Source organism: Babylonia areolata, chromosome 7 (assembly GCF_041734735.1).
Source record: "Babylonia areolata isolate BAREFJ2019XMU chromosome 7, ASM4173473v1, whole genome shotgun sequence".
In the NCBI taxonomy this organism is placed as follows: Eukaryota; Metazoa; Mollusca; class Gastropoda; order Neogastropoda; family Buccinidae; genus Babylonia; species Babylonia areolata.
In genome coordinates, this window is record NC_134882.1 from 43057425 (window position 1) to 43081515 (window position 24091).

Consider the following 24091-nt stretch of genomic DNA (forward strand, 5'->3'; position numbering starts at 1 on the left):
TAGTTATTTGGTATCGGCACTGTGGTAATGTTATCCCAGTCATCTGGTATCAGCACTGTGGTAATGTTATCCCAGTCATTTGGTATCAGCACTGTGGTAATGTTATCCTAGTCATTTGGTATCAGCACTGTGGTAATGTTATCCAAGTCATTTGGTATCAGCACTGTGGTAATGTTATCCTAGTCATTTGGTATGGTTAATATGGAATGTTATCCCAGTCATTTTGTGTGGGTATGGGTAATGTTATCTTCATCATTTAGTATGTATATTGATATTGTTTTTCCCAGTCATTTTGTGTCGGTATTATGGTAATGTTGTTACACCTATTTGGTATGGGTAAGCGCGTTGGGTTACGCTGCTGGTCAGGCATCTGCTTGGCAGATGTGGTATAGCGTATATGGATTTGTCCAAAAACAATGACACCTCCTTGAGCTACTGATACTGATACTGATATTGGTATGGGTAGTATGGTTATATTATCCAAGTCATTTGGTATGGGTACTGGTAAAGTTATCCCAGTCATTTTGTACAGGTGGTATGGTAATGTTATCCCTGTTATTTGGTAAAGTAGTAAGGTTACGTTATACCAGTCATTTGGTAAATGTAATGTTATCCCAGTTTTGTGTTGAGTGTGTGTAGTGGTGTTATCCCTAGCGGTTTGGTACAAGTAAGTAGTATGTCAGTGTTGATAAATGCTGTCCCAATATGTGTTGCAGCCAAGTGGTATGTTGGTGTCAAACCCAGTCATTTGTTGTAGGCAAGTGGTGAATTAACCCTTTTCATCCCAACTTAATCCACATTATTATAAGTCCATGTAATGTTGAGATAGAGGGGTTCAGTCAGACAGATAATCACACAAATTTATGTGTTGAGTGTTACCCTTATTATCTGTGGTAGGCAAGTGATGTCATATTAACATCCTCTTGGACATTTGTGGTAGGCAAGTGATGTCACATTAACATCCTGCAGGACATTTGTGGTAGGAAAGTTGTATCACATTAACACCATCCAGGTCATTTGTAGTAGGCAAGTGATGTCACATTAACACCCTCCTGACAATTTGTGGTAAGCAAGTGATGTCACATTAACGTCCTCCTGAACATTTGCGGAAGGCAAGTGATTTCACATTAACATAATTGTGGCCATTTATGGTAAGCAAGTGATGTCGCATTAACATAATTGTGGCCATTTTTGGTAGGCAAGTGATGTCACATTAACATAATTGTGGCCATTTTTGGTAGGCATGTGATGTCACATTAACATCATCCTGGCCATTTGTGGTAAGCAAGTGATGTCACATTAACATCCTTCTGGCCATTTGTGGTAGGCAGTTGATGTCACATTAACATCCTCTTGGACATTAATTTTGCGGTAGGCAAGTGATGTCACATTAACGTCCTCCTGACAATTTGTGGTAAGCAAGTGATGTCACATTAACGTCCTCCTGACAATTTGTGGTAAGCAAGTGATGTCACATTAACGTCCTCCTGACAATTTGTGGTAGGCAATTGATGTCACATTAACATCCTCCTGGCAATTTGTGGTAGGCAAGTGATGTCACATTAACATCCCCCAGGCCATTTGTGGTAGGCAAGCAATGTCACATTAACATCATCCTGGCCATTTGTGGTAGGTGAGTGATGTCACATTAACATCCTCCTGACAATTTGTGGTAGGCAAGTGATGTCACATTAACTTCCTCCTGACAATTTGTGGTAGGCAAGTGATGTCACATTAACGTCCTCCTGACAATTTGTGGTAGGCAAGTGATGTCACATTAACATAATTGTGGCCATTTTTGGTAGGCAAGTGATATCGCATTAACATCCCCCAGGCCATTTGTGGTAGGCAAGCAATGTCACATTAACATCATCCTGGCCATTTGTGGTAGGCAAGTGATGTCACATTAACATCATCCTGGCCATTTGTGGTAGTTGAGTGATGTCACATTAATATTTTGGCCATTTGTGGTAGGCAAGTGATGTCACATTAACATCATCCTGGCCATTTGTGGTAGGTGAGTGATGTCACATTAATATTCTGGCCATTTGTGGTAGGCAATTGATGTCACATTAACATCATCCTGGCCATTTGTGGTAGGTGAGTGATGTCACATTAATATTCTGGCCATTTGTGGTAGGCAATTGATGTCACATTAACATCATCCTGGCCATTTGTGGTAGGTGAGTGATGTCACATTAACATCATCCTGGCCATTTGTGGTAGGCAAGTAATGTCAATTGACATCACCCCCGGCAGTGTGTTGTTGGCCAACTCCCATGTGTGACCGCTGACGGCATGATGCTTGGTGTTGCATGGCTGTGTGTGGTCTTGTGTGTTGGCAGTTTGGGCTGAAGCAGATTCTCGATCACGAAGAAGCATTAACCATCTTGTCACGCACAGTCGATCCCGCCGACCCGCCCACCATGCTGGAAGCCGTGCGGCTGTTGGCGGCCATGTGTTTGGTTCCGCCCAATGGGTGAGTGTCTGGTGGGCCATGTGTTTGGTTCTGCCCAATGGGTGAGTGTCTGGTGGGCCATGTGTTTGGTTCTGCCCAGTGGGTGAGTTGAGTGTCTAGTGGGCCGTGTGTTTCGTTTCGCCCAATGGGTGAGTGTCTGCTGTAGCCAGGGTGCTGTTGAAAATGGGGATGTCATTCGCAGGGTTCCTACAGAGTCTTGGAAGTCTGAGAAAGTCTTGAGGGAAATGAGAAAACCATTTCCATGGCTGGTAAAGTCTTGGAAAAATATTTGTTGCCCATTAAGGGCCTGGAAAAGTCTTTGAAGTTCAGTACCATTCAACAAAGAGCTTCAGGCATTAAAAATAACAGCAAACAGTTAAAAAAAGAAAATTTGTGAAAATTGAACATTGATTCCAGTATACAGCCCTTTTTGTCAGCTGTGTAGCAGACTTTTTTTTTCTTTTTTTTTTCCTTTTTTTTCAAATTCTGTTTGGCTCTATGTTTGGTTTAGAACATGTTCAGCCTTGCCTGGAAAAGTATGGGATTTTGTTTGGTCGCATCTCTGTGAACCCTGTCAGTGGTTGAAACAGGGGCCGGTGCTTTGGTATGTTATTGTTGAGGTACTTGTGTTAACAAATTTGTTAGTCATTGTCATTGCTGTGAATATTTATTGGAAGAAATAGGGAGTTGATACCTTTGATGTGTGATGCCGATGGTATTTTGTTTATGTCAGCCAATACGTAAGTGATGCATTTTTGTGGCCAATTTTTGTCATTGTAAATGTGGTTAGTGAGACTCTTTGTGTGTGTTTTGCGTGTGATTGCGGTGATGTGTGTGTGCGTTCCTAACAGGTATTTGGTGACTGTGTTGTGTTGCTTTGATACCAGACACGACAGAGCTCTGGAGGGGATCACAGTGTGTGGGGAGATCCGCAACCAGGAACGCTTCGTGCCTGTCATCATGGGCATGGGCATGAGGGATAACCCCGCCATGCAGGTTAGTCTCCCTTGTGGGCATGAGGGATAACCCCACCATGCAGGTTTGTTTCCCTTGTGGACAGGGAATGAGGGATAACCCTGCCATGCAGGTTAGTCTCCCTTGTTGGCATGAGGGATAACGCTGCCATGCAGGTTAGTCTCCCTTGTTGGCATGAGGGATAACGCTGCCAAGCTGGTTAGTCTCCTTTGTGGACAAGACATGAGGGATAACTCTGCCATGCAGTTCATGAGGGATAACCCTGCCATGCTGGTTAGTCTCCTTTGTGGACAAGACATGAGGGATAACTCTGCCATGCAGTTCATGAGGGATAACCCTGCCATGCAGGTTAGTCTCCCTTGTGGACAGGGCATGAGGGATAACCCTGCCATGCAGGTTACTCCCTTGTGGACAGGGCATGAGGGATAAGCCCGCCATGCAGGTTAGTCTCCCTTGTGGACAGGGCATGAGGGATAACCCTGCCATGCAGGTTAGTCTCCCTTGTGGCCAGGGCATGAGGGATAACCCTGCCATGCAGGTTACTCCCTTGTGGACAGGGCATGAGGGATAACCCTGCCATGCAGGTTAGTCTCCCTTGTGGACAGGGCATGAGGGATAACCCCGCCATGCAGGTTACTCCCTTGTGGACAGGGCATGAGGGATAAGCCCGCCCTGCAGGTTAGTCTCCCTTGTGGACAGGGCATGAGGGATAACCCTGCCATGCAGGTTAGTCTCCCTTGTGGGCAGGGCATGAGGGATAACCCTGCCATGCAGGTTAGTCTCCCTTGTTGGCATGAGGGATAACCCTGCCATGCAGGTTACTCCCTTGTGGACAGGGCATGAGGGATAATCCTGCCATTCAGTTTAGTCTCCCTTGTGGACAGGGCATGAGGGATAACCCTGCCATGCAGGTTAGTCTCCCTTGTTGGCATGAGGGATAACCCTGCCATGCAGGTTAGTCTCCCTTGTGGACAGGGCATGAGGGATAATCCTGCCATGCTGGTTAGTCTCCCTTGTGGACAGGGCATGAGGGATAACCCTGCCATTCAGGTTAGTCTCCCTTGTGGACAGGGCATGAGGGATAACCCTGCCATGCGGTATAGATTCCCTTGTGTCTGACAGGGCATGAGGGATAACCCTGCCATGCAGGTTAGTCTCCCTTGTGGACAGGGCATGAGGGATAACCCTGCCATGCAGGTTAGTCTCCCTTGTGGACAGGGCATGAGGGATAACCCATTCATGCACATTAGTCTCCCTTGTGGACAGGGCATGAGGGATAACCCTGCCATGCAGGTTAGTCTCCCTTGTGGACAGGGCATGAGGGATAACCCAGTCATGCAGGTTAGTCTCCCTTGTGGACAGGGAATGAGGGATATCCCCACCATGCAGGGTAGTCTCCCTTGTGGACAGGGCATGAGGGATATCCTCCCAATGCAGGGTAGTCTCCCTTGTGGACAGGGCATGAGAGATATCCTCCCAATGCAGGGTAGTCTCCCTTGTGGACAGGGCATGAGGGATAACCCTGCCATGCAGGTTAGTCTCCATTGTAGGCATGACGAACAACTATGCCATGCAGGTTGGTCTCCCTTGTGGGCATGAGGGATAACAATTATATTATCATACTTTATTTCCATATGCTGGAATACTTTGATTTTCCAGAACTGTGAGTCAGTGCAAGGGCTTTTCCATTTGTTTATGTCTTTTTTCTTCCTTTTATTTCAGGTGGCGTGTGTTCAGCTTGTGAACGCCATCATCAGCACACCGGATGACTTGGATCTGAGGCTTCATCTGAGGAACGAGATCATGAGGACAGGAATGAATGATCTGATTGGAGTAAGGCAACATAGTCTTGCAAACACACACACACACACACACACACACACATACATACATACATACACACACACACACACACACACACACACACACACACTTTCACACACACACACACACACACACACACACAGTATGCAGTAATCAACATACAAGCTACTCTTCTTTTTTTCTTTTTCATGTTTGAGCCTCATAATTTGTGACAATTTGTTTCCTAAGTTTCAAAGACGATGATGGGAGTGATGAAGATGGCATGATGAGAGTCCATTCAGGTTTGGGCCTACCTGACAAGGCTGTACTCTCATAACATATCACAGCGTGAACCAGGCTGAGAGATAACGATACCTGCAGCGTTGAACAGGAATTTGAGCAGCTCCCCCACCATGTCCATAAAGAGGATGACCCTCAACTATGTGGTCACAGTTTTCCCATAGCATGTTAAGGGCCCAGCCATGGGCAGTTATAATAAAAAATATATAAACATTTTTTTAAAAACCTGACTAGGATTGAACCTGCATTCTTCAAGGTGGTCAGTCCGCAGCGCTAAGCAACCACTTCACCAGGGTGGCTGGCTGATGGTGTGTGTGTGTGGTGTGTGTTACTAATATTATTACTACTACCTTTTTCTATATTATAATTATTATTTATTTATGCAAGCTTATCTATTATTTATTCCGCCGTGTTTGTTTTTTTTGTTTTTTGTTTGTTTGTTTGTTTGTTTTTTCTCAAGGCCTGACTAAGCGCGTTGGGTTACGCTGCTGGTCAGGCATCTGCTTGGCAGATGTGGTGTAGCGTATATGGTTTTGTCCGAACGCAGTGACGCCTCCTTGAGCTACTGATACTGATACTGTTACTGTTACTATTTCAGTTCCTGGACATGCAAGAGGACGAGGAGCTGCGGACTCACCTCAACATCTTCCATGAACACAAAGAGGAGGACATGGAAGAGTTCTCACACCGCTACGACAACATCCGTATGGAGCTGGAATATCCTTTCTGTCTGGAGGGAGCACTGGAAATATCAATACAAACACCATTAGACTGGGCAGTTCACCTAAACACCATCATGGACTGGACAGTTTACCTAAACACCATCATAGACTGGACAGTTCAGTCACAGACTGGACAGTTCACCTAAACACCGTCATAGACTGGACAGTTCAGTCATAGATTGGACAGTTCAGTCATAGACTGGACAGTTCACCTAAACACTGTCATAGACTGGACAGTTCACCTAAACACCGTCATAGACTGGACAGTTCACCTAAACACTGTCATAGACTGGACAGTTCAGCCATAGACTGGACAGTTCACCTAAACACCGTCATAGACTGGACAGTTCAGCCATAGACTGGACAGTTCATCCAAACACCATCATAGACTGGACAGTTCACCTAAACACCGTCATAGACTGGACAGTTCAGTCATAGACTGGACAGTTCATCCAAACACCATCATAGACTGGACAGTTCACCCAAACACCATCATAGACTGGACAGTTCACCCAAACACCATCATAGACTGGACAGTTCACCTAAACACCATCATAGACTGGACAGTTCACCTAAACACCATCATAGACTGGGCAGTTCAGTCATAGACTGGACAGTTCATCCAAACACCATCATAGACTGGACAGTTCAGTCATAGAGAGAAGAGAAACATAGAAAAGGGAGATGAGGAGAAGGGAGACAGGGAGAAGAGAGAGGGGGAGAAGAGAGGGAGACAGGGAGAAGAGAAAAGGGAGATGAGGAGAAGGGAGGAGAGAGACTTCAGTTTCAGTAGCTCAAGGAGGCGTCATTTTGTTCGGACAAATCCATATACGCTACACCACATCTGCCAAGCAGATGCCTGACCAGCGGCGTAGCCCAACGCTACAGAAGAAATACAGGAAGAACAGAGGGAGAAGAAAGATGGGGAGAAGGAAGACAGGGAATAAAGACACAGGGAGAAGGGAGACGGACTGAAGAAAGACTGGGAATAAAGACACAGGGAGAATAGAGGGAGAGGAGGGACAGGGATTAGACAGAGTGAAGGGAGACTGGGAATAAAGACACAGGGAGAAGAGAGGGAGAGGAGGGACAGGGATTAGACAGAGTGAAGGGAGACTGGGAATAAAGACACAGGGAGAAGAGAGGGAGAGGAGGGACAGGGATTAGAAAGACAGGGGAGAAGAGAGACAGGGGGAGAAGGGGACAGGGAGAAGGGAGACAAAGTGGTGACTCCTTAACAGTGGTGACTGACCCGGATGCCTGCTTCAAGATGATCATGAGCAGTGTCAGGGACACTGTGGCTGAGCCCTACTTCCTGTCCATCCTGCAGCACCTGCTGTCCATACGGGATGACGTCTTTGCCAGGTCAGTCCATGTCTCTCTTCCCTCTGCCTTCTCCCTGTCTCCCTTTCTCTCCTCTCCCTGTCTCTCCCTACCGTCTTTGCCAGGTCAGCCTGTCTCTCCTCTCCCTGTCTCTTCTCTCTTCTCTCTGTCTCCCTTCTCCCTGTCTCTTCACTCTAGTCTTCTCCCTGTCTCCCTTTCTCTCCTCTCCCTGTCTCTCCCTACCGTCTTTGCCAGGTCCCTGTCTCTTCTCTCTTCTCTCTGTCTCTCTTCTCCCTGTCTCTTCACTCCAGTCTTCTCCCTCTCTCCCTTTCTCTCCTCTCCTTGTCTCTCCTTTATCCCTGTCTCTCTTCCCCCTGTCTCCCTTTCTCTTCTCTCCCTCTTTCTCCCTATCTGTCTCTTGTCCCTGTCTCCCTTCTCTCTGTCTTCTCCCTGTCTCTCCTCTCCCTGATTCTTTTCTCTGTCTCCCTGGCCCTCCCTTCTCCCTGTCACCTCTCCCTGGCTCTCCCTTTTCCCTGTCTTCTCTCTGTCTCATTGTCTCCCTTCTCCCTGTCACCTCTCCCTACCCCTCCCTTTTCCCTGTCTTCTCTCTGTCTCGTTGTCTCCCTTCTCCCAGTCTGGAGGGTGGAAGGGAGACAAGGGAAAGGGAGAAGGACACAGGGAGAGTGGAGACAGGGACACTACAGTCAGCTGTGTCTGTGAATAAAGACATCAAGTGATCAACTTTACTTGTGTATGTTCCTTGCTGATTTATTTCTGTGACAGATAAAGACTTTGACTTGACTTGTATATGTTCTTTATCTATTACTGTGACAAATAAAGGCTTTGAGCTAACTTGCCTTGCCTGTGACATGTGTGCAGGCCGCAATACTACAAGCTGATCGAGGAGTGCATCACACAGGTCGTGTTGCACAGGAGCGGGGTAGACCCTGACTTCCGCTACACAAAGCGATTCGAGATTGAGGTGGAACCGCTGCTCAGTAAGTTCACTTCTTCACTTAGTCTGTCTAAGACACAGAGAGACACAGAGAGAGACAGAGAGAGAGAGAGTTATTTTTACCTTTTGACTGCTGCTGATGAGTACGCTTGTCCGTGAAGGGTGGAAGGAGAGTGTTACATCCTGCCCTCCTATGCAGAGCCCTTGACACAGTGGATATTGAATTCACTGCCCCCATGGTGGTAAAAGGCTATGGGTCCTTTAACCTTTAAAAAATCAAAAAAGAAAAGGAAAAAAACAACAACATCTTGCTCATCCAGTGCATGGGATTGTTTCTTAATTCATCTGTTCAGAAAATTTTATCACCTTCAGATTTTGTGATTGTCAGCTTTCCTGGTCTTCAGTCTTGCTCATTCTTCTGTTCTGTTAGCATGGCTGTGTGTTTTCAGCCAGGCCCAGACTCAGGTGTTTTTTTTTTATTCATAAAGGCCTTGAAGGAGGACAGGCACATCTTTTGACCTAGGAAACTGGAAAAATCTCCACCCTTTAACCACCAGATGCCATGACAGATTCAAAGTCTGGACCCTCAGATTGAAAGTTCAATGCTTTAACCACTCGGCTGTTGCACCCATCAGTACTGGTTTGCTGATTATGGATACATAATGAGGAGTTTTCTTACTCAGAATCAACATTTTGAACCTACTTGTAAACATTGATTATCTTTAACCCCCTTCCTCAACAAAACGCAAACAGGAAAATCTTGGGTTGGGTATGGTGTGTGTGTGAACAATTGTTTCATTTGAGGACGACTTTAACAAAACAAGCTGGAATCTACAAGGCTTGTTGCTGCTATTCAGTTTATGTGTACAAATGTGATATTTTTGGTGAATGAAGATTTGTGTGAGTGTTTGTGTGTGTTTTGTTGTTGTTTTTTTCTTGGGGGTTATGGGGGAGAGTGGGGGGGGGGGGTGGAATTGACAAGGCTTGTTGTTGCTCTTCAGTTTATGTGTACATGTGTGAAGATTTGTGTGCATGAGTGTGTGGTTTGTTGTTGTAGCTATTTTTTGGGGGGAGCGTGGGGGAGGGGAGGGGGGGGGGAGTGTTGAGGGTGTGAGGATGTGGCTTGCATAACACTATAAGGGGTAATGTAACACAGTATGATTTGTTCAAACCGGCAAGGCTGTGCATGCGTTTTCAGGCAGCCTGTCGGAGAAAGCGAAGTTTGAGGACTCGGAGGTGTCCATGGTGGAGATGAACTCCAAGCTGGAGAGCGCCCTGACCGCCAAACAGGAGTCGGAGGCCAAGGTGTCGGGCCTGGAGAGCAAGGTCGCCCAGTACGAGTCGGAGCTGGCTGACCTCAAAACCAAGGTAGGGAGTCACCTCTTGACAGGGTAACAGTCACTGCTTGACCTTGAACTCTTTCACCACCAAGTTTCCGTGTGAAAAACACTCCCCAGTGCCAAGTATTTTAGATACAATGCTCTCAGTCACAGGCTTCGGTTCATGTCAAAACAACACAGTGGACTTATTCACTTCAAACTGGGTCAGGGGGCATGGGGTTAGTCATTGTTCAATTGACTGAAAAATTGCAACTGTCAAGCTTTGTGAGAATGTGAAAAATGGTTTCATCAGCATGACTCGATGCCGACAAAAGTTGCCAATGGCGGTGCACTGTCTAGTCAACTAAAGTTGCCTGTGGTGGGGAAAGAGTTATACCAATGCAGGGGGTCACCCATTGACAGGTTACAGTCACCGGCTGACCTCAGAACTAAGACATAAAGTCACCTCTTGACAGAGTAATACAGTCACTGGTAGGGAGTTACATCTTGACACGGTAACACAGTCAGTTGGAAAACGACAAAAAGGCATGTTCTACATTCAAGCACTCTGTTTATTGAAAGGTATGCACATACATGTGTGCACATTGCATCTATCTATCAACCTATCTATCTATCTTTCTCTCTGCACTTCTGTTAAGGTAGATAGACAGATAGATAGTATCTAAATGTATATACATGTAATCAGTGTTTGTTTGGCAAAAACGACCACTGAGGTATGATTTTCATGTTCTGCTGTCCCCAGATCAGCCAGGGGATTGGCGCCACAGTGTCCGCCGCCCTGAACAAGCAGATAGGCGGGGGCGGGCCTCCCCCTCCCCCACCTCCCCCGCCTCCGCCCCTTCCAGGTGGAGCACCCCCTCCGCCCCCGCCTCCCCCACCACCTCCACCCCCGGGTGGGGGCCCGCCTCCGCCTCCCCCACCCCCACCTCCCCCCGGGTTCGGCGGACCCCCTCCTCCCCCTCCCCCTCCCGGTGCTCCCCGGCCCCCGGGCGCCCCCCCTCCCCCCGCCTTCTCCCCACCATCCAGTCAGCTGCCTCACGGCATGAAGCAGAAAAAGAAGTATGACGTCAAAGTGCCCACCAAGAGGTTAAACTGGAACAAGGTGAGAGTGAGGGGCAAAGTGAGGTAGGTTGAGGGGTGGGTACATTGCCTTGTTGTGTGGTTTAATGGGAACAAGGTGAGAATGAAGGGAATAGTTGGGGGGCAAGGGGGGGGGGGGAGGTGACATTGCCTGGTTATGTGGTTAAACTGGAACAAGGTGAGAGTGAAGCCAAAAAAGTCTTTGAGAGGTTTGGGATGAGGTCGGGACATTACCTGGTTGTGTGGTTAAGTGAAGGGAATGTACAGAGGATGACATTACCTGGTTGTGTGGTTAAGTGAAGGGAATGTACAGAGGGTGACAATGTCTGGTTGTGTGGTTAAGTAAGGGGAATGTACAGAGGGTGACAATGTCTGGTTGTGTGGTTAAGTAAAGGGAATGTACAGAGGGTGACAATGTCTGGTTGTGTGGTTAAACAGGAACACGGTGAGAGAGGAGGTAATAGTCTGGGGGTGACATTGTCTGGTTGTTGGTTGTGGTTAAATGGAAACAAGGTAATAATGAAGGAAATCTCTCCATTGTCTGGTTGTGTGATTAAATGAGAACAAGGTGAGAGTGAAGGTAATAGTCTGGGGGTGACATTGGTTGTGTGGTTAAATGGAAACAAGGTGATAAAGAAGGGAATAGTCACTATTGTCTGGTTGTGTGATTAAATGAGAAAAAAGGTGACAGTGAATGTAATAGTCTGGGGGGTGACATTCTCTGGTTGTGTGGCGGATGGGTGTGGGGAAGGTTGTAGTGATGCTGTCTTGTGCCTGACTTTGCTTGGAGAAGGTTAGAAGCATCGGAAGGAGAGGATTAGATCCTGCCTTCTGGTGTTAAGTCCTGAACACAGTGGCTATGAACTGACTGTCCCCATGGCTGTAAAAGGCTATTTCAGGACCTTTAACTCTTTCACCACCAAGTCTTTGTGTGGAAAAGCTTTCCCCAGTGCAAATATTTGACTCAGCACTCTCAGTCACATAGTTCAGTTCTTGTCAAAACAACATGGTGAATGTGTTCACCTTAAAACTCAGTCAAAGGGAGTGATGGCCTAGAGGTAACATGTTCGCCTAGGAAGCGAGAGAATCTGAGCACGCTGGTTTGAATCACGGCTCAGCCGCCGATATTTTCTCCCCCTCCACTAGACCTTGAGTGGCGATCTGGACACTGGTCATTCAGATGAGATGATAAACCAAGATCCCGTGTGCAGCATGCACTTAGCGCACGTAAAAGAACCCATGGCAACAAAAGGGTTGTTCCTGGCAAAATTCTGTAGAAAAATCTACTTCGATAGGAAAAAACAAATAAAACTGCACGCAGGAACAAATACAAAAAAATGGGTGGCGCTGTAGTGTAGCGACGCGCTCTCCCTGGGGAGAGCAGCCCGAATTTCACACAGAGAAATCTGTTGTGATGAAAATCAATATAAATAAAAGGGGTTAAGGGGGGAAGGTTAGTCATTTTTCTGTTGCACAGGAAAGTTGGCTGCAGCTGTCAAAGTTTTGTTACAGTGTGAAAAACGGTCTGTTTAACATTACCCCTCAGCGTCAACTAAAGTCACCAATGGCTGTGAACTGTCCAGTCGACTGAAGTCACCAATGGCTGTGAACTGTTCAGTCGACTGAAGTCACCAATGGCTGTGAACTGTCCAGTCAACTAAAGTCACCAATGGCTGTGAACTGTCCAGTCGACTGAAGTCACCAATGACTGTGAACTGTCCAGTCGACTAAAGTCACCAATGGCTGTGAACTGTCCAGTCGACTGAAGTCACCTGTGGAGTCACCTGTGGCTGTGAACTGTCCAGTCGACTGAAGTCACCAATGGCTGTGAACTGTCCAGTCGACTGAAGTCACCTGTGGCTGTGAACTGTCCAGTCGACTGAAGTCACCTGTGGCTGTGAACTGTCCAGTCAACTAAAGTCACCAATGGCTGTGAACTGTCCAGTCGACTGAAGTCATCAATGGCTGTGAACTGTCCAGTCGACTAAAGTCACCAATGGCTGTGAACTGTCCAGTCGACTGAAGTCACCTGTGGCTGTGAACTGTCCAGCCGACTAAAGTCACCAATGGCTGTGAACTGTCCAGTCGACTGAAGTCACCTGTGGCTGTGAACTGTCCAGTCGACTGAAGTCACCTGTGGCTGTGAACTGTCCAGTCGACTGAAGTCACCAATGGCTGTGAACTGTCCAGTCGACTATAGTCACCAATGGCTGTGAACTGTCCAGTCGACTAAAGTCACCAATGGCTGTGAACTGTCCAGTCGACTGAAGTCACCAATGGCTGTGAACTGTCCAGTCGACTGAAGTCACCAATGGCTGTGAACTGTCCAGCCGACTGAAGTCACCTGTGGCTGTGAACTGTCCAGTCGACTGAAGTCACCTGTGGCGGGGGGAAAGTCTTAACCTTGAACCTTATGTTACGTCTATGGGATGGGCATTAGGGCAGCAAGGGGATTGATCTGTGTTTGCAGTGAGCGTGAGAATTGATTAATTTTATTATTTTGTCATTTGTAGTCAGTGAGTTTTGTACATGCAAAGCACTTTGAGCTCTGAGAAAAAGTGTTCAATAAATGTTTAGTTGTAGTAATAGTAGTAGTAGTAATTGTATTTGTTGTAGTGTGATGATGATCATTATTATTGTTAGTAGTAGTAGAAATAGTTATAGCAGTATTATTATCATTGTCATTATCATTATAATGATTATGATGATGGTTATTTATATTTTTTTATCATCTTCATCATTATTATTATTATTATCATCATCATAATATTTTTCGTCATTATCATTATGGTTATTATTATATTATTATCATTGTTATTATTATTATTATTATCAATATTATTGTTGTTGTTATTATCTATCATGATTTTTTTTTCAGCTGAATGCCAAGCAGCTGGACAAGAGTTCATTGTGGGTCAAGGTCAACGAAGCGGCCTTTGAAGACATTGAGATCTTCCACAACCTGGAAACTATGTTCTCCACCAAGGCTCCTGGTACTGCTTCTCTGCCTGTCCCCTGTCTCCTTTCTGTTTATTCATTGGATTTGATTTTTTTTTTAATCTGTTTTGTTGGTTTTCTCCTCCATTTTGTTTTTGAATTTTGATTTCACTTAAACAACACAGTCACTGAGATAGTGGTAACAACTGTCTGGACAAATCATGCAAGTATAATAACCACAAGAAAAAAAAATGTGTGTGTGTGTGTTCGCGATTACATGTTAGTTTGCACACTTCCTTAGTCCATTGTCAGAATATTTGTCTATCTCTTTACCCTCTTCCTCGTTCTCTTTCTTGTCTTTGTCATTCTCTCTCTCCTCTTCCTCATTCTCTTCGTCGTTCTCTCTCTCCTCTTCCTCATTCTCTTCCTCTTCCTGATTCTGCTTCCCCCATCTCATTCTCTCCCCCCCCCAACCCCCCTCATCCCTCCATACCTTTTGCATTCTCTCCCTCCCCTTCCTCGTTCTCATCCTCTTCCTTGTTCTCTTTTCCTTCTTCCTCATTCTCTTCCTCGTTCTTTTTCTCATCTTCTGTGTTCTCTTTCTCATCTTCCTTGTTCACTTTTTCATCTTCCTTGTTCTTTTTTCCCTCTTCCTCGTTCTGTTTCCTGTCCTCCTCATACTCTTAACCCTTTGAGCCCTGACCACCGCTTTACCGGTGGTAGAGAAAAAATGACATAATGCCTAGCCACCTGTTGAGCGGTGCGTAAACACTTGTGTCGTGTTTTGCTATTGGTTGACTTATATTGAAGAGCCAGTCAGAAAAAACGTAATATTCTGACGTCAGCGAATGTAGTTCCAACATCGCCAAGCCTTTTCACTGTGTTTTGTGCATGTGCTTTGGATAAAAAAGATCGATTTCAATATAAGTCAACCAATAGCAAAACACGACACAAGTGTTTATGCACCGCTCAACCAGTGGCTAGGCATTATGTCATTTTTCTCTACCACCGGTAAAGCGGTGGTCAGGGCTCTCTTTTTATATCTGCCATGCCACATTAAATACCAATTATTTGCAAATTTTGGCTCTGGAGCTCAGGCAGAAGGGTTAAAATTGCTCAGGAACTCAGGGCTCAAAGGGTTAACCCCTCTTTCTTGTTCTCTTTCCTTTCTTCCAGTTCAGATTCTCCTTCCCTCTCCCTGTTCCTTCACCCATGTTGGTGCCAACCCGCCACCCGCCAGTGATAGTATAACACCTGTACTTTGCAGCAGTGATTGTATGACACCTGTACTTTGCAGCAGTGATTGTATAACAGCTGTACTTTGCAGCAGTGATTGTATAACAGCTGTACTTTGCAGCAGTGATTGTATAACACCTGTACTTTGCAGCAGTCATTGTATGACACCTGTACTTTGCAGTAGTAATTGTATAACACCTGTACTTTGCAGCAGTGATTGTATAACACCTGTATACCTTATAGCAGTGATTGTATAACACCTGTACTTTGCAGCAGTGATTGTATAACACCTGCACTTTGCAGCAATGATTGTATAACACCTGTACTTTGCAGCAGTGATTGTATGACACCTGTACTTTGCAGCAGTGATTGTATAACAGCTGTACTTTGCAGCAGTGATTGTATAACAGCTGTACTTTGCAGCAGTGATTGTATAACAGCTGTACTTTGCAGCAGTGATTGTATAACAGCTGTACTTTGCAGCAGTGATTGTATGACACCTGTACTTTGCAGCAGTGATTGTATAACACCTGTACTTTGCAGCAGTCATTGTATGACACCTGTACTTTGCAGTAGTAATTGTATAACACCTGTACTTTGCAGCAGTGATTGTATAACACCTGTATACCTTAGAGCAGTGATTGTATAACACCTGTACTTTGCAGCAGTGATTGTATGACACCTGTACTTTGCAGCAGTGATTGTATAACACCTGTACTTTGCAACAGTGATTGTATAACACCTGTACTTTGCAGCAGTTCCTGTACTTTGCAGCAGTGATTGTATGACACCTGTACTTTGCAGCAGTGATTGTATAACACCTGTACTTTGCAACAGTGATTGTATAACACCTGTACATTGCAGCAATGATTGTATAACACCTGTATACATGGTAGCAGTGATTGTATAACACCTGTACTTTGCAGCAGTGATTGTATAACACCTGTATACTTTGTAGCAGTGATTGTATAACACCTGTACTTTGCAGCAGTGATTGTATAACACCTGTATACTTTGTAGCAGTGATTGTATAACACCTGTATACTTTGTAGCAGTGATTGTATAACACCTGTACTTTGCAGTAGTGATTGTATAACACCTGCACTTTGCAGCAGTGATTGTATAACACCTGTACTTTGCAGTAGTGATTGTATAACACCTGCACTTTGCAGCAGTGATTGTATAACACCTGTACTTTGCAGCAAAGAAAGAGTCAACAGAGGCTGTAGAGAAACCCGTCAAGAAAGGGAAAGAACTGCGTGTCCTGGATCCGAAGGCTGGTCAGAACCTGTGTAAGTAGTTCAAGAGATGGGGGGAGGGAGAGTGGGAGGTGGGTGGTGTTGCAGGGGGGATGGGGAATGGGAGAGAGAGAGTAATTGCTGGCCTGAAAATCAAATACAACTTTTCAAAGAGAATATATGAGTTAGGGTTTTTGTTGTTGGTAGGTTTTTTTTTGTTTTTTTTTTTCGTTGAACAGTGTCAGATACTTGTGGATAGTTATTGTCCAAATGTTTTCAGACTTTTATGATGTCATTGTGTTTTTGACTGTTGTCTTTCGCATTCTCAAATTCCCACATTCTGTGCCCATGCATAAACATCAGCTTGCAGCTTGTGTGTGCAGACAGATCACAGGGTAAGAGAATTAAAGGATTTGTTGTCCAAAACTAGAGTGACGGCCAATAGTTTGTGTCATTACTTGTCACAGGGTAAAAGATCTAAAGCGTTTGTTGTCCAGTAACAACAGGGTGTGTTGATGAGTGTTGCCATGTGTTGTGTGTTGATGTGTTGTTGTGTGGTGACAAGCAGCAGCCATTGTGACAATATGTATTCAGACGTATTGACATGTCTTGTGTATTGCTCTGTGGTGATGTGCAGTAGCCATTGTGACAATGTGTGTTGATGTGTGTTGACATGTGTTGTCATGGTGTGATGTGTGGTGACAAGCAGCAGCCATAGTGACAGTGTGTTGTTGTGTGGTGACATGCAGCAGCTATAGTGACAGTGTGTGCTGTGTGGTGACATGCAGCAGTCATAGTGACAGTGTGTGTTGTCGTGTGGTGACATGCAGCAGCCATAGTGACAGTGTGTGTTGTGTGTTGTCGTGTGGTGACATGCAGCAGCCATAGTGACAGTGTGTGTTGTGTGTTGTCGTGTGGTGACATGCAGCAGCCATTGTGACAGTGTGTGTTGTGTGGTGACATGGCAGCAGTCATAGTGACAGTGTGTGTTGTGTGGTGACATGCAGCAGTCATAGTGACAGTGTGTGTTGTGTGGTGACATGCAGCAGTCATAGTGACAGTGTGTGTTGTGTGGTAACATGCAGCAGTCATAGTGACAGTGTGTGTTGTCGTGTGGTGACATGCAGCAGCCATAGTGACAGCGTGTGTTGTGTGTTGTCATGTGGTGACATGCAGCAGCCATTGTGAAAGTGTGTGTTGTCGTGTGGTGACATGCAGCAGCCATTGTGACAGTGTGTGTTGTGTGTTGTCGTGTGGTGACATGCAGCAGCCATTGTGACAGTGTGTGTTGTGTGGTGACATGGCAGCAGTCATAGTGACAGTGTGTGTTGTGTGGTGACATGCAGCAGTCATAGTGACAGTGTGTGTTGTGTGGTAACATGCAGCAGTCATAGTGACAGTGTGTGTTGTCGTGTGGTGACATGCAACAGCCATTGTGACAGTGTGTGTTGTGTGTTGTCGTGTGGTGACATGCAGCAGCCATAGTGACAGCGTGTGTTGTGTGTTGTCGTGTGGTGACATGCAGCAGCCATTGTGACAGTGTGTGTTGTGTGTTGTTGTGTTGTGACATGCAGCAGCCATAGTGACAGTGTGTTGTGTGTTGTCGTGTGGTGACATGCAGCAGCCATAGTGACAGTGTGTGTTGTGTGGTGACATGGCAGCAGTCATAGTGACAGTGTGTGTTGTGTGGTGACATGGCAGCAGTCATAGTGACAGTGTGTGTTGTGTGGTAACATGGCAGCAGTCATAGTGACAGTGTGTGTTGTGTGATGACATGGCAGCAGTCATAGTGACAATGTGTGTTGTCGTGTGGTGACATGCAGCAGCTGCAGTGACAGTATGTGATGACGTGTGTTGTCATGTAGTGATGTGTAGTGATATGGCATGCAGCAGCCATAGTGACAGTGTGTGTTGACGCATAGTGATGTGTTGACACATGTTGATGTGTGGTGATGTATGGTGATGTGTAGTCACATGTTGACGTGTGGTGATGTGTGGTGATGTGTTGACACATGTTGTCGTGTGGCAGCCATCCTGCTAGGGTCGATCAAGGTGCCCTACAAGGAGCTGAAGCGGCGGATCCTCACCATGGACCAGGAAAACCTGACTCCGGCCATCCTGGAGCAGCTCATCAAGAACATGCCGGAGCAGGACGCCATGAACCAGCTGGCCGCCATGAAGGATCAGTACGACGAGCTGGCCGAGCCGGAGCAGTTTGCCATTGTGGTGGGTGTTGGTGTCATTGTGGATGGTTTTCCTGTCCGTGTCATTGTGGTGCGTGTTGGTGTCATTGTAGATGGTTTTTCTGTCTGTACCATTGTGGTGGGTGTTGGTGTCGTTGTGGATTGTGGATTGTTTTTCTGTCCATGTCATTGTGGTGGGTGTTGGTGTCGTTGTGGATTGTTTTTCTGTCCATGTCATTGTGGTGGGTGTTGGTGTCGTTGTGGATGGTTTTCCTGTCTGTGCCATTGTGGTGGGTGTTGGTGTCGTGGATTGTTTTCCTGTCTGTGCCATTGTGGTGGGTGTTGGTGTCGTTGTGGATTGTTTTCCTGTCTGTGCCATTGTGGTGGGTGTTGGTGTCGTTGTGGATTGTTTTCCTGTCTGTGCCATTGTGGTGTGTGTTGGTGTCGTTGCGGATGGTTTTCCTGTCTGTGCCATTGTGGTGGGTGTTGGTGTTGTGGATGGTATTCCTGTCTGTGTCATTGTGGTGTGTGTTGGTGTCATTGTGCATTGTTTTTGTCTGTGCCATTGTGGTGTGTGTTGGTGTCGTTCGGATGGTTTTCCTGTCTGTGCCATTGTTGTGGGTGTTGGTGTTGTGGATGGTTTTCCTGTCTGTGCCATTGTGGTGGGTATTGGTGTCATTGTGCATTGTTTTTCTTTCCGTGCCATTGTGGTGGGTATTGGTGTCATTGTGCATTGTTTTTCTTTCCGTGCCGTTGTGGTGGGTGTTGGTGTCATTGTGCATTGTTTTTCTTTCCGTGCCATTGTGGTGGGTGTTGGTGTTGTGGATGGTTTTCCTGTCCGTGTCATTGTGGTGTGTGTTGGTGTCGTTGTGGATTGTTTTTCTGTCCATTCTGCAGTGCTGTCAGTCCATTATCTGTCAGACAAAGGTTGATATTTTTTTTTAAGGCATGTTTATAGTCAACTGGATGATGTAAGGCGCTTTGAGCAGCATTGGTGCTGGATATTGCACATAGAAAACCTATGTATTATTATTATTATTATTATTATTCATTATGGTTTTTTTCTCTGTCTTCACCTCCTTGTTGCTCTGTCAGTAGTTCCTTAGAGGATTGTTTTTGCAATGCAGTTGGATCTTGATAATGTTAATGATGATATGAATAAGTTTATGAAGTGCTGCAGCATTTCAGGATGCTCAGAAAAAAACATATTCAGATTTCATAAATTATATGCATTGTAAATCATGAATATTTATGAGAGAGTTTGTGTTTACATTTTTCTGTTTCTGAGGTATTTGCTTTCAAACCAGCGAAAGCTCAATGTGGTTGTGGGTGTGGGTGTGGTTTGTTCATTTATCATTCTGCAGAACGCACATATAGAATCAGCAAGAACTTGTAAAATCTGAACACACTCACACTCCAGTTTGTGGGGGTGTATCTATAGAATACTGTAGACCTACCCTTGGTATCCATACCCCCATCTACAGAAATGTCTGGGCAGAGAAGTGAGAAGTTGTATGGAAGGAAGTAGTGAGTGAGGTGATGGTTGGTGTTACAGATGAGCACCATCAAGCGAGTGAACCAGCGGCTGGAGTCCATGCTGTTCCAGATGAAGTTCTCAGAGCTGGTGGATGACATCAAGCCTGTAAGTCTGTCTGCATGCTGACATCTCTTTATATCCCTGACTGTAAGCCTGTCTGCATGTTGACATCTCTTTATATCCCTGACTGTAAGTCTGTCTGCATGTTGACATCTCTTTATATCCCTGACTGTAAGTCTGTCTGCATGCTGACATCTCTTTATATCCCAGACTGTAAGCCTGTCTGCATGCTGACATCTCTTTATATCCCTGACTGTAAGCCTGTCTGCATGCTGACATCTCTTTATATCCCTGACAGTAAGTCTGTCTGCATGCTGACATCTCTTTATATCCCTGACTGTAAGTCTGTCTGCATGCTGACATCTCTTTATATCCCTGACTGTAAGTCTGTCTGCATGTTGACATCTCTTTATATCCCTGACTGTAAGTCTGTCTGCATGCTGACATCTCTTTATATCCCTGACTGTAAGTCTGTCTGCATGTTGACATCTCTTTATATCCCTGACTGTAAGTCTGCATGTTGACATCTCTTTATATCCCTGACTGTAAGTCTGTCTGCATGCTGACATCTCTTTATATCCCTGACTGTAAGTCTGTCTGCATGTTGACATCTCTTTATATCCCTGACTGTAAGTCTGCATGTTGACATCTCTTTATATCCCTGACAGTAAGTCTGTCTGCATGTTGACATCTCTTTATATCCCTGACTGTAAGTCTGTCTGCATGCTGACATCTCTTTATATCCCTGACTGTAAGTCTGCCTGCATGCTGACATCTCTTTATATCCCTGACTGTAAGTCTGTCTGCATGGTGAAAAAAATCAGCAAAAAACAAACAAACAAACAGAAAAACCTAACGATTTCTGGAAAAAGACGATGTGCTAAAAGTACATTTATAAATTGATCACTGGCAGTTTCTGTACAAGAAATATTACATTCTTGCATGGCATAAAGAAGAGACATGTTCTGATTTTAACACATACATTAAGGTACATTGATTCCAAAATGAGAAACCCGAGCTCAAAGCGCTTTACAAACACAGAGTCATTTGCACAGCAGGCTGCCTACCTACATAGAGCTGACTGACGGCTGCCACTGGGCATTCATCATTCGTTTCCTGTATCATTCAGTCAGGTTTCAGCCACACACACATACTCACTGATACAGACATGTAACATTTTACTTGTATGACCATTTTGTTTATTTACCCTGCCACATAGGCAGCCACACTCCGTTTTTAGGGGGGTGCATGCTTGGTGCGTTCTTGTTTCGATAACCCATGGAAAACTGACATGGATTACAAGATATTTAACATGCATATTTGATCTTTTGTGTGCATATACACACAAAGGGGATTCAGGCACTAGCAGGTCTGCACTTATCAATATCCTGGGAGATCAGAAAAAATCTCCACCCTTTACCCGCCAGGCACTGTTACCAAGATTGAAACGCGGGACCTTCAGAAAGTCCAACACTTTAACCACCCAGCTATTGTGAAAGAGTTGAAACATAACATTTCAGCAGCTGTGTGAAGGATGGTGACGTTGTGTGTAGGATCTGGTGGCAGTGACATAGGCGTGTGAGGAGGCGAAACATACCATTTCAGCAGCTATGTGAAGGGTGGTGATGGCTGTGAGTAAGGTCTGGTGGCAGTGAAAAAGGTGAAACATAGTATTTCACCAGCTGTGTGAATAGTAGTGATGATGTGTGTAGGACCTGGTGGCAGTGAAAAAGGTAAAACATAGTATTTCAGCAGCTATGTGAATGTTAGTTACAATGTGTGTAGGACCTGGTGGCAGTGAAAAATATGAAACATAGTATTTCAGCAGCGATGTGAACGCTAGTTACAATGTGTGTAGGACCTGGTGGCAGTGAAAAGTATGAAACATAGTATTTCACCAGCTGTATGAAGGGTGGTGACATTGTGTGTGTAGGACATTGTAGCGGCGACAGAGGCATGTGAAAAGGTGAAACATATCATTTCAGCAGCTGTGTGAACGTTGATGATGGTGATGTGTATGCAGGACCTTGTAGCAGCAACGGAGGCATGTGAGGAGGTGAAGAACAGTGCCAGGTTCCGGCAGCTGTTGGAGCTTGTGCTGATGGTGGGCAACTACCTCAACACGGGGTCACGCAACGCCCAGTCCATCGGCTTCGACATCAGCTTCCTGTCCAAGGTGACTCCCCCTTCCCTTACCTCCCCTCCCCTTCCCCTGTCCTTCCCCCTCTCCTCCCCTTCCTCCCCCCCCTTCCCCTCCCATGTTATATCTTTGTTTTCGGGGTAGCTTATTTAGTTTGTGTGTGTGTGTGCATGTGCGTGAGCGTGTGTGTGCGTGAGTGTGTGTGTGTGTGCGTGTGCGTGAGTGTGTGTGAGTGTATGTGAGTGTGTGTATGTGTGTGTGCATAATCCTGGTAGTGGTTTGTTGATGTATTATTCTTTTCGTTTTTTCTTCTGTGTTTTCTTTCAATTGAGTGTTCAGTTTGATGTCTTTGTTGCCATGTTTTTTTGGTTGATAATGTTTTTTCCATTTTGTTGTTGTTGTTGTTATTATTTTTATTATCATTAGTAGTGGTTGTAGTAGTAGTAGTATCATTATTAATATCGTTGATGTTGTTATTATTATCATCATCTTCATCATTATCATCATCATGTTTTGGGTTATCATCATTATTATTATCATTAATATTGTTACTGTCATCATCATGATTATCATGATGCTGCACTACTTTATTTCTACCATTATTGTCATCATGATCATTATGATGATGATGATGATGGTTACAGCTGGAGAACACAAGAGTCAGGACAGCAAGATGACCATGAAGCACTTTGTTATGATGATGATATGATGATGATGTTATGATGATGATGATAATAATGATGGTGATGGTGACGATGATGATGATGATGATGGTTACAGCTGGAGAACACAAGAGTCAGGACAGCAAGATGACCATGAAGCACTTTGTTATGATGATGATGATGATGTTATGATGATGATGTTGTGATGATGATGATGATGTTATGATGATGATGATGATAATGATGGTGATGGTGACGATGATGATGATGATGATGATAATGATGGTGATGGTGATGATGATGATGATGATGGTGATGATGATGGTGATGATGATGATAATGATGATGATAATGATGGTGATGGTGACGATGATGATGATGATAATGATGGTGATGGTGATGGTGACGATGATGATGATGATGGTGATGATGGTTACAGCTGGAGAACACAAGAGTCAGGACAGCAAGATGACCATGAAGCACTTTGTTATGATGATGATATGATGATGATATTATGATGATGATGATGATGTTATGATGATGATGATGATGTTATGATGATGATGATGATGATGATGATAATGATGGTGATGGTGATGGTGATGGTGACGATGATGATGATGATGATGATGATGGTTACAGCTGGAGAACACCAAGAGTCAGGACGGCAAGATGACCATGAAGCACTTTGTTATGATGATGATGATGATGTTATGATGATGATGATGATGATGATGATAATGATGGTGATGGTGATGGTGATGATGATGATGATGATGGTTATGATGATGGTGGTGGTGATGGTTACAGCTGGAGAACACCAAGAGTCAGGACAGCAAGATGACCATGAAGCACTTTGTTATGATGATGATATGATGATGATGTTATGATGATGATGATGATGTTATGATGATGATGATGATGATGATGATAATGATGGTGATGGTGATGGTGATGATGATGATGATGATGATGATGGTTATGATGATGATGGTGATGATGGTTACAGCTGGAGAACACCAAGAGTCAGGACGGCAAGATGACCATGCTGCACTTCCTGGCCCAGGTGATGGAGGACAAGTACCCTGACATGCTGGGATTCATGGACGAGACCATCCACACCGAGAAGGCCGCCAGAGGTC

General features: G+C 45.1%; 1 protein-coding gene across 1 annotated transcript in view; it reads left to right on the forward strand.

The window, feature by feature from the left end:
- LOC143284273 (protein diaphanous homolog 2-like) overlaps window positions 1-24091 on the forward strand; it is a 90964-nt gene that overhangs the window by 42962 nt on the left and 23911 nt on the right. The window contains exons 7-20 of the mRNA XM_076590964.1: window positions 2346-2479; window positions 3346-3454; window positions 5156-5266; window positions 6135-6253; window positions 7507-7623; window positions 8461-8579; window positions 9735-9904; window positions 10619-10978; window positions 13835-13949; window positions 16332-16421; window positions 18397-18593; window positions 20106-20192; window positions 22171-22323; window positions 23959-24088. Coding sequence (XP_076447079.1) covers window positions 2346-2479; window positions 3346-3454; window positions 5156-5266; window positions 6135-6253; window positions 7507-7623; window positions 8461-8579; window positions 9735-9904; window positions 10619-10978; window positions 13835-13949; window positions 16332-16421; window positions 18397-18593; window positions 20106-20192; window positions 22171-22323; window positions 23959-24088 — 2011 coding nt within the window. The remainder of the gene's footprint in view (window positions 1-2345; window positions 2480-3345; window positions 3455-5155; window positions 5267-6134; window positions 6254-7506; window positions 7624-8460; window positions 8580-9734; window positions 9905-10618; window positions 10979-13834; window positions 13950-16331; window positions 16422-18396; window positions 18594-20105; window positions 20193-22170; window positions 22324-23958; window positions 24089-24091) is intronic.